The 11,418-nt window shown below is 50.0% G+C and overlaps 1 protein-coding gene across 10 annotated transcripts in view; it reads right to left on the reverse strand.

Moving 5' to 3' along the window:
• The window catches only part of pfkfb3 (6-phosphofructo-2-kinase/fructose-2,6-biphosphatase 3), a 66,891-nt gene that overhangs the window by 21,832 nt on the left and 33,641 nt on the right, over positions 1 to 11,418 (reverse strand). For 9 of the 10 annotated variants that reach the window (XM_033040167.1, XM_033040163.1, XM_033040161.1 and 6 more), the window contains 2 exons: positions 1,577 to 1,702; positions 627 to 723 (listed from right to left, as the gene is read on the reverse strand). In XM_033040167.1, coding sequence (XP_032896058.1) covers positions 627 to 723; positions 1,577 to 1,702 — 223 coding nt within the window. Of the gene's footprint in view, positions 1 to 626; positions 724 to 1,576; positions 1,703 to 11,418 lie in introns of those variants that run through there. The other variant, XM_033040169.1, reaches the window with a different exon arrangement.

The raw sequence follows: 11,418 nt of genomic DNA on the forward strand, positions 1-11,418 counted from the left end.
TAGACACAAAAAAACTGGAGACTCCGGAGAGGGCCCAGAGGAGGTTTATAAGAATGATTCCAGGAATGAATGGGTTAGCATGTGATGAGCGTTTGACAGTTCTCGCTGGAGTGGATGTGGAGAGGATGTTTCCACTAGTGGGAGAGTCTAGGACCAGAGGGCACAGCCTCAGAATTAAAGGGCACTCTTTTAGAAAGGTGGTGAGGAGGAACTTTAGTCAGAGGGTGGTGAATCTGTGGAACTCATTGCCACAGACAGCTGTGGAGGCCAAGTCAGTGGATATTTTTAAGTCAGGGATAGACAAATTCTTGATTAGAACGGGTGTCAAGGGTTACGGGGAGAAGGCAGGAGAATGGGATTAGGAGGCAGAGATCAGCCATGATTGAATGGCGGAGTTGACTTGATGGGCCGAATGGCCTAATTCTCCTCCTATAAATTGTGAACGTGTAACTCGGCGGGTCAGGCAGCATCTCTGGTGAAATGGAATAGGCGAAGTTTCGGGTCAAGACCCTTCTTCAGACTGAGGATTCGTTAAGTGTTGAGATGGAACTGAGTATAAACAAAATCCAACACTTGGAGACAGAAATTTCCAAAAGCAAACAGAACTGGAACGGAAACACACTTACTTCCGAATCTTCATGGCGTCTTCATTGTCATGGCGGAAGAAGTCGTACGATCGGTACCATTTGACAGCCTCGCGGCGGTACTCACCAACGTTGAAGACTGTGTGAAGGGAGAACTATTAGTACAAAGCATACAATGAAAGAATGGGTCGACTGGGCGCGTATTCACTGGGATTTAGATGGATGAGAGATTGGATCTTATATAGAAACATATACAATTCTTAAAGGATTGGACAGGCTAGATGCGGGGAAAATGTTCCCCATGTTGGGAGAGTCCAGAACCACTGCATATTGTTGTCTCTGCACTGTACACTGACAATGACAGTTAAAGTTGAATCTGAATCTGAACCAGGGGGTCACACAGTTTAAGAATTAAGTGGTCAGCCATTTAGGACTGAGATGACAAAAAAAACTTTTTCACCCGGGTTCGATCCCGACTGCGGGCGCTGACCGAACTGAATTTGTATGTTCTCCCCGTGACCTACGTGGGTTTTCTCCGAGATCTTAGGCCTCCTCCCACACTCCAGAGACGGACAAGAGAGTGTGTGTGTGCGAGATCGTGCGGTGGTGTGTGTGTGTGTGTGTGTGTGCGTGAGATAGTGTGCGTGTGATAGTGTGCGTGAGATAGTGTGCGTGAGATAGTGTGCGTGAGATAGTGTGCGTGAGATAGTGTGCGCGTGATAGTGTGCGCGTGATAGTGTGCGTGTGTGTGCGCGATAGTGTGTGCGTATGTGTGTTATGGTGTGCGCGTGTGTGTGTTATAGTGTGCGTGTGATAGTGTGCGTGAGATGGTGTGAGATGGTGTGAGCGTGTGTGCACATGCGTGTGCGATAGTGTGCATGTGATAGCGCGCGGGGATCGCTGGTCGGTGCGGACTCGATGGGCCGAAGGGCCTGTTTCCACGCTGTATCTCCAGACTAAACGAGCAGTGACCACCCAGTCAGCACACTTGCCTTTAGTTGGGGCTCCAATCCAGTTGAGATACCGAGTCAACTTCTTGGCGATGTAGGTCTTGCCACGGGCCGGAAGTCCGACCATCACAATGACGGTGGGGGAGTTGGTGAGGGGTGGGATGCACGCTGCTCAACACAAAACAAAACACACCATTAACTCTTACTGCTCCCAAAACCCAGCACAACATGCCCAAATACAATATGTAGCATGAACTTCCATCCCTACAATACCCTGCCTGTAGAACCATCTCACACACACACACCTCTCAGTTCATAATGTCTGAAGAAACTGATTGTGGACTTTAGAAGGGGGACCCACAATCCCGTTTATATCATGGTGGAAAGGGTCAAGAACTTCAAATTCCTGGGCGTGCATATTTCCGAAGATCTTTCCTGGTCCGAGAACACTGATGCATTTATAAAGAAGGCACATCAGCGCCTCTACTTCCTGAGAAGATTACGGAGAGTCGGTACGTCAGGGAGGACTCTCTCTAACTTCTACAGGTGCACAGTCGAGAGCATGCTGACCGGTTGCATCGTGGCCTGGTTCGGCAACTTGAGCGCCCTGGAGCGGAAACGAACGCATGTGATCATGAAATGTAAAAATAATTGTGAAAACATTGCCATCTGGTTCACTAATATTCTTGACGGAAGAAACCTGCCCTTGCTGTAATAGAGTCACCTTTGGTTGGAGGATTGTAAATGATTGCAGCTGAGCAGTCGATTCCCAGTCACCAGCGAGACAACTTGTATTCATTTGTGGCGTTCATGGGAGTCGTGTATTGTCTTTCCGCTGACTGGCTAGCACACAATAAAAGCTTTTAAGAAGGAACTGCAGATGCTGGAAAATCGAAGGTACACAAAAGTGCTGGAGAAACTCAGCGGGTGCAGCAGCATCTATGGAGCGAAGGAAATAGGCAACGTTTCGGGCCGAAACACTTCTGGAAATAGGCAACGTTTCGGGCCGAAACCCTTCCGGGTTTCGGCCCGAAACGTTGCCTATTTCCTTCGCTCCATAGATGCTGCTGCACCCGCCGAGTTTCTCCAGCATTTTTGTGTACACACAATAAATGCTTTTCACTGTACCTCACTCAGTACACGTGACAATGAACTGTACCTGGGCTACATTCATACACTGTACGCCCTCACTACAACTTGTTATTTGCCGCACAAAGTCTCAGTCAAGCCCATACATTTGGTGGAACAAAGCCCAGTCAATGTGCCCACAAAAGGGCAGCCACACTCCAACCTTCTTGGACACCAACGAAAGAAAATTACTTCCTGGTTCTCTCTCAACCTCCGATGAAAGACCTTTGATTGCAAAAAAATAAGCTTTGTACACAAAATGCTTTACAGCAATGTTTAAGAAGGAACTGCAGATGCTGGAAAATCGAAGGTAGACAAAGATTCTGGAGAAACTCAGCGGGTGCAGCAGCATCTATGGAGCAAAGGAAATAGGCAACGTTTCGGGTCGAAACCCTTCTTCAGACCCTTCTTCTTTACAGCAGGATTGGTGTGTTAAGGCTCAGAGTCACGGAATACAGTGTGGAAACAGGACCTTCGGCCCAACTGGCCCACACCGGCCAACATGTCCCACCTGCCTGCGTTTGGTCCGTATCTCTCCAAACCTGTCCTATCCATGTACCTGTCTAAATGCTTCTTAAACGTTGGTATAGTCCCAGCCTCAACGACCTCCTCTGGCAGCTCGTTCCATACACCCACCACCCTTTGTGTGAAAAAGTGACCCCTCAGGTACCTATTAAATCTTTACCCCCCCATCGTAAACCTGCAGTGCCCTCCATAATATTTGGGACAAAGACCCATCATTTATTTATTTGCCTCTGTACTCCACATTTTGAGATTTGTAATAGGAAAAAAATAAAAAATAAAAATAACATGTGGTTAAAGTGCACATTGTCAGATCTTAATAAAGGCCATTTTTATACACCATGTAGAAATTACAGCAGTGTTTATACATAGTCCCCCCTATTTCTAGTCCTCATATTATACATCTCTATAAGATCACCCCTCATGCTCCTGACCTCAAAGGACCAGAGTCCCAGCCTGCTCAACCTCTCCCTGTAGCTCAGGCCCTCAAGTCCTGGCAACATCCTCGTGAATCCTCTTTGTACCCATTCCAGCTTGACAGTTTAGCAATACAGCGTGGAAACAGTCCCTTCGGCCCACTGAGTCTATACCGACCAGCGATCACCCCGCACACTAGGGACAATTTACAATTGTTACAGAAGCCTATTAAACCAACAAACCTGTACGTCTTTGGAGTGTGTGAGGAAAACGGAGCACGAAGGGAATACCCACGCAGGTCACGGGGAGAACGTACAAACTCCACAGACAGCACCTGTAGTCGGGGCGGAAACTGGAGCACCCAGAGGAAACCCATGAGAACGTGCAAACTCCACACAGACAGACAGCACCCGAGGTCAACACTGAACCTGGGACTCTGGTGCTGTAAGACAGCAGCGCCACCGTGCCGCCACGTGGAACAAACTAACTTTGCAAATTACAAAAGGAGGAAGAACATTTGCACAACGTAGGACTTTGACTTGCTACTTTAGACGCACCAGGCGTGGTGCATTCTGATGAAATGGGCTGATATAATCAGGAAATTAAAAGTACAGCCCCTATACAGCAAAGAACAACTGTAGAACACAGAACACAACAGCACAAGAACAGGCCCGGCGGCCCAGAGTCCACTAATGCCCCTGGCATGCACCTGCTCCATATCCCTCCAAACCCACGCACCTATCCCGCATCATGTATTTATCTATACACTGCAAATGGCTCAATTGGAATCCGGTTTTGTTTCGAGATACAGCGCAGAACCAGGCCCTTCGGCCCACCGAGTCTGTACCGTCCAGCGATCCCCGCACATTAACACTTATCCTACACACACACACTAGGGACAATTTTTCTACATTTATACCAAGCCAATTAATCTTGGGGTGTGGGAGGAAACCGAAGTTCTCAGAGAAAACCCACGCAGGTCACGGGGAGAACATGCAAACTCCGTACAGACAGCACCCGTAGTCAGGAACGAACCCAGGCAGCAACTCTACCGCTGCGCCACGGTGCCACACACGTCCCTTACCGCCATCTGGAATATTGCCAGCAGCTTTGGAAGGATGTGCTGGCTCTGGTGAGGGTCCAGAGGAGGTTTACGAGAATGATCCCAGGAATGAGGGGGTTAGCTGGCCCCGTAGCAGAAGCATCCACGTGGCGGGGCTGGGAACTGGACGTATCCCGAGCTAATTCTGCTACCACCATCATCTACTGCGACAAGCGATGGCTCCCACAGATTGTCGCCGGAAACCCGCATCCTTTTCAGGACGGACGATGACAGAGAGGCCAACATTTGTAACAAGATAGACACGAAAGAAGAAGAAGAAATGGGTTAACATATGATGAGCGTTTGACAGCACTGGGCCTGTACTCGCTGGAGTTTAGAAGAATGAGGGGGGGACCTCATTGAAACTAACCGAACAGTGAAAGGCCTGGATAGAGTGGATGTGGAGAGGATGTTTCCACTAGTGGGAGAGTCTAGGACCAGAGGGCACAGCCTCAGAATTAAAGGATGCACCTTTAGAAAGGAAACGAGGAGGAATTTCTTTAGTCAGAGGGTGAGCTATAGAGAGAGATTGCAAAGGCTAAGACGTTATCTCGGACTCAGATTATGATCTTTGGCATGCAACACTCTCCGCGCTGCAAGGACAATGTGAAACTGATAAGACTTTGGCACCGAGAAAAATGAAACTAGTTGGCAAGGTGAACCATTAGGTCACACGTCATAGGAGCAGAATCAGGCCATTCGGCCCATCAAGTCTGTTCCTCCATTCAATATACCCCTCCGCCCTAACCCCATTCTCCTGCCCATAACCCCCGACACCCGTACTAATCAAGATTCTCTGCCTTAAAAATATCCACTGACTTGTGGCCTCCACAGCCTTCTGTGGTAAAGAATGCCACAGATTCACCACCCTCCGGCTAAAGAAATTCCTCATCTCCTTCCTAAAGGAACGCCCTTTAATTCTGAGGCTGTGCCCTCTGGCCACGTGGGTTTTCTCCGGTTTTCTCCCACACTCCAATAACGTGCCGGTTTGTAGGCTGGTTGGCTTTGGAAAAATTGTCCCTAGTGGGTACGGTATTTGATAGAACTGGTGTGAAAGGTGTAGGGGGCGATCGCTGGTTTGTGGGCCGAAGGGCCTGTTTCTGTGCTGTAACCTCTAGAGTCTAAAGGCAGCTAAACTCACTCGGCCCTGTAAATCAACCCTGAGCTTACTCAAAGACAGGGGAATGCAACAAGGCCACGTGATTTACTCCCACGCGCCTAACCGCAGACTACAAATCATTGATCAAAGCCCTGTTAACGTTAAACCGGGTGGAATGCACGCAGAGGAAGTATTTTATTTAACAGAATGATTCCATTGACACAGCCCGTGACTGCCTGGAAGTCAGGTGATGGTCAACGCTATTCTCAAGGGCGACGAATACCATCAGGGCTTGGTCACAAGTTACCAGCTAACTCTGGCTGCTTACGTAACAGCAGCGGCTTTGCCAGCAGGGGCAAAAGTGATATCTTCACAAGTGATAGGAGCAGAATTAGGCCGTTCGGCCCATCCATTCTACTCCGCCATTCAATCATGGCTGATCTATCTCTCGCTCCCAACTCTGCGTAGGACAGAACCAGTTTATTGGTGATGGCTGGAGGGTCTGGACTGGATGGGCCGAATGGCCTGTTTCCATACCATCTCTACACTAAACTTGAGCGTTTTTTACGCTGGAGGTTAATTGGCCTCTGCAATACGGCATGGGAACAGGCCCTTCGGCCCACCCAGTCCATGCTGACCATCGATCACCCGTTCACACTAGTTCTATCAAATACCATACACACTAGGCACAATTTACAGAAGCCAATTAACATACAAACCTGCTCGTCTGTCTCTCTAAACCTTTCCTATCCATGTACTTGTCTAAATGGTTTTTAAATGTAGAAATAATACCTCCTCTGGCAGCTCATTCCATGCACGCACCACCATGTTACAGAAAAAAATGTTCCCCTTGGGCTCCTCTTAAATCTCTCTTTAAATCTTTCCCCTCTCACCTCAAACCCGTGGACTGGGTGGGCCGAAAGGCCTGTTTTCATGCTGTATCGCATAGGGGCCAATTAACTTCCAGTGTACAAACACTCAGGGTTAGTGTAGAGATGGTATTGCAACAGGCCGTTCGTCCCACCCAGTCCAGACCCACCCGCGACCACCAATAAACTGGTTCTGTCGTACGCAGGGTTAGGAGCGAGCGATCGATTGCATGGTGGAGTAGAACCGATGGGCCAAACGGCCTAATTCTGCTCCTATCACTTATGAAGATGACTTCCAGAGCAGTGGGAGTGCTAGTGTTAATGGGACAAGGCCCTGTGACCATACAGGGAGCACAGCTCTCTCGCTCAAGAGACTCGTGCCCCAGTGCCCTCTGGAATGAATCACAAGACTGCAGGCAATAACTATTGCAAAACATGACTCAGTGACAAATCAAAAGTACTTCATTGCTAATGAGGCACTTGAGGGCATCATAAAAGGAAGTGAAATCTGCTGTGATTAGATGAGATACAGCGTGGAAAGAAAGAGGCCCTTCGGCCCACACAGACCGTGCCGACCAACGATCACCCTTAGTTTAGAGATAGGTTGGAGACACAGTGTGGAAACTAGCCCATCGTCCCAACCCCACGCCGACCAGCGATCCCCGAACATTAGCACCATCCTATAGGCACAGGGGACAATTTATCATTTTTACCAAAGCTTAATTAACCTACAAACCTGTACATCTTTGGAGTGTGGGAGGAAACCGGAGGGAAAACCCACGCAGGTCACGGGGAGAACGTACAAACTCCGTACAGACAGCGCCCGTAGTCAGGATGGAACCCGGGACCTCTGTCGCTGTGAGGCAGCAACTCTACCGCTGCACCACCCCAATGTACCCGTACCAAGGGGAGGAGGAGCCATCTTGGTGAACGGCTGCTGGCCAGCAGCCATCCGTTTTAAATTCGTTTTTTTTAAAATAGTTTTTAGTGAGTCCTGTTTTTTTGTTTGTAGGGGATAAGGTCTTTTAATATGGGGGGGGGTAGGTGTAACTTTATTTCTAGGTCCCTACCTGGTCGGTGTGGCAGCCTTTTCTCCGGGCTGCCCGTCGACCCGTCCTCGTGGCCTACCTGCGGGCTTGGAGCACCGTTTCCTGGCGGGGACCGCCCAGCACCTCGGCCTTGGCACAGCGTTGGAGCGCTGGAGTGGAGCGGGCGACGCCTTGTCTGGGTCGCCGCGCTGGAGCTCTGGCGAGCTGGACCGCCGGGAGCAACATCTCCGGGCTGCGGAGCGGAGAGGCGGCGCCGACTTTATCATCGGGAGCCTGGGTGCTCCAAACCGGCGCGGCCTTGTCGGCTTCGGCAGCCGCGGGCTCCAACCAGGAAGCGGCCGTTCCAGGTGGCCCAGCCGCCGAAAGAACTCTCCCGACGCCGGGGCAAGACCACCCGGTGAGAACGGCCAGGGACATCGGGCCTCCGTACAGGCAATTGCGGTGGCCTCAATAGGCCTGACTTTGGGGTGAACATGGGGTGGGGACTGGACATTGTGCCTTCCTCCACAGTGCTATCCACTGTGGGGGGATGATTTTTTTGTCTAATTGTAGTCCTGTAGGTCCGTGTCCAAGATGGCTGCCGTGAAGAGCGAGTGGACGCTGGCGCGCTTTAGCTGCCGCTGCTCCCTCTTCACACTGTGTTTTTGATTTTCTGTTTTGGGTTGAATTCTGTTTTTAATTTGTGTCTCTGTGATGTCTTTACCTGTTCTATTCCGATTATATGTTTTTATTCCGATTACTATGTAAGGTGTCCTTGAGATGTCTGAAAGCCGCCCATTAAATAAAATTTATTATTATTATTATTACCACCCTTGGCTAGAAGCCCAGATTATTTAAATGGGGTTCACAGATATAGCATGGACACAGGCTCTTCAGCCCACACAAAACCAACTATCACCCATCCCCTCTTACCGTAAAACAGTGTCGCAAAGAACTACAGATGCTGGTTTAAGTCGAAGGTAGACACAAAATGCTGGAGTAACTCAGCGGGTCGGGCAGCATCTCTGGAGAGAAGGAATGGGCGACGTTTCGGGTCGAGACCCTTCTTCAGAGAGTCCTCTGGTTCTTGATTGTTTGAGATCCTTTAACTGTTACTTTCAGTTCAATAGACAATAGGTACAGGAGTAGGCCATTCGGCCATTCGAGCCAGCACCGCCATTCAATGCGATCATCCCCAATCAGTACCCCTTTCCTGCCTTCTCCCCATATCCCCTGACTCCGCTATCTTTAAGAGCCCTATCTAGCTCTCTCTTGAAAGCATCCAGAAAACCTGCCTCCACCCGCCCTCTGAGGCAGAGAATTCCACAGACTCACAACTCTCTGTGTGAAAAAGTGTTTCCTCGTCTCCGTTCTAAATGGCTTGCCCCTTATCCCTAAACTGTGGCCCCTGGTTCTGGACTTCCCCATGGATGTGTTGGCCACAGAGCTCTCACACTCACAAGCTAGAGATCGTCTTTGGAAAACAACTCAATTTGCAATTCAATCCAATTGGAATTTGAAAGGGGCGTGATAACAGGCTCACATTTCACAAAGGGTTTCACTCGGGTGAGGTGGGTGGCACAGCGGGTAGAGCTGCTGCCTCACAGTGGCAGAGGTCCCGGGTTCGATCCCAACCTCAGGTACTGTGACTGGGTGGAGTTCGCACGTTCTCCCTGTGACCACGCGTGTTTCCTCCGGGTGCTCCGGTTTCCTCCCACACTCCAAGAGTCGTGCGGGTTTGTAGGTTAATCGGCCCCTCTGTAAATTGCCCCCCTAGTGTGGAGGGCGTGGGTGAGAAAGTGGGATAACATAGAACTAGTGCGTGAACGGGTGATCGATGGTCGGCATGAATTCGGTGGGCCGAAGGGCCTGTTCCCATGCTGTAAGTATCCCCCAGTGTAAGTAAGGTACACAAAATTGCTGGGGAAACTCAGCGGGTGCAGCAGCATCTATGGAGCAAAGGAAATAGGCGACGTTTCGGGCCGAAACCCTTCTTCAGACTTAAGTAAGTAAGTATGTTTATTGGCCAGGTATTCGCATACAAGGAATCGAATCGAAATAAAGGAAGGAAAGGAATAAAAGTGTAGGAAATGTAATGAAGGTAGAACTAGTGTGAACGGGTGATCGATGGTCGGCACGGACTCAGTGGGCCGAAGGGCCTGCTTCCACGCCGTATCAGTAAATTAAAGCAGAAACAAATGTATTGGAGGGGCTGCAGACAGGCAGTATTTCTGGTCGGGACCCTTCTTCAGACTGAAGTGTTTAAGATGGAACTGCAGATGCTGGAAAATCGATGGTAGACAAAAGTGCTGGAGAAACTCAGCGGGTGCAGCAGCATCTATGGAGCGAAGGAAATAGGCAACGTTTCGGGCCGAAACCCTTCTGGAAATAGGCAACATTTCGGGGAGAAACCCTTCTGGAAATAGGCAACGTTTCGGGACGAACCCCTTCTGGAAATAGGCAACGTTTCGGGACGAACCCCTTCTGGAAATAGGCAACGTTTCGGGACGAAACCCTTCTGGAAATAGGCAACGTTTCGGGCCGAAACCCTTCTGGAAATAGGCAACATTTCGGGGAGAAACCCTTCTGGAAATAGGCAACGTTTCGGGACGAACCCCTTCTGGAAATAGGCAACGTTTCGGGACGAACCCCTTCTGGAAATAGGCAACGTTTCGGGACGAAACCCTTCTGGAAATAGGCAACGTTTCGGGCCGAAACCCAGAAGGGTTTCGGCCCGAAACGTTGCCTATTTCCTTCGCTCCATAGATGCTGCTGCACCCGCTGAGTTTCTCCAGCACTTTTGTCTATCTTCAGGCTGAAGTGTCTTTTAGTCGATACAGTCCTGACATAACCTCAGTAAATCCAGAACCTACGCATTCCGGGAAATGAATAGGATAGTGAACCCACCTCAGATAGACGAGTGGGAGAAACTGGAGGAAAAGAATTCATTTCACCCTCCGTGTAAGTGTAGTTAGCGGGGTAACCATGGAGACTGGCAGAGCTCAGGGAGTCTGATGTAACAGCAATGCGTGGTTTCGTCACTGGGTTAGGGACTGCACGGGGGGGGGGGGGTGGGGGGGAACTCCACGCATCGTGCAGGACTGCACACATCAGAACCGAAACCGCAACTCGCATCTCCAAGCACTTCACAAGTTCCAGGAGTAGAATTCTGCCATTCGGCCCATCGAGTCTACTACGCTGATCTCTGTTTCCCCAATACCATTCTCCTGCTCTTCTCCCCATAACCCTCGACACCCGTTCTAAACAAGAATTTGTCTATCTCTGCCTTAACAATATCCACCGACTTGGCCTCCACAGCCCTCTGTGGCAATGAGTTCCACAGATTCACCACCCTCTGACTTAAAGTTCCTCCTCACCTCCCACCTCCTTTCTAAAAGAGCGCCCTTTAATTCTGAGGCTGTGACCTCTGGTTCTAGACTCTCCCACCAGTGGAAACATCCTCTCCACATCCACTCTATCCAGGCCTTTCACTATTCTGTAAGTTTCCATGAAGGTGTCCCCCCACCCCTCCCCTCCCCCTCATTCTTCTAAACTCCAGCGAGTACAGGCCCAATGCCGTCAAACGCTCGCCATATGTTAACCCACTCATTCCTGGCATCAGAACTAAAACCACAACTCGCAGCTCCAACGTGGGGGGGGGGGGGGGGGGGGGGGGGAAGATAGAGGGGGAGGGGGGTGGAGGAAGGGAGATGGGGGGG

Source organism: Amblyraja radiata, chromosome 21, assembly GCF_010909765.2.
Source record: "Amblyraja radiata isolate CabotCenter1 chromosome 21, sAmbRad1.1.pri, whole genome shotgun sequence".
Taxonomy (NCBI): domain Eukaryota; kingdom Metazoa; phylum Chordata; class Chondrichthyes; order Rajiformes; family Rajidae; genus Amblyraja; species Amblyraja radiata.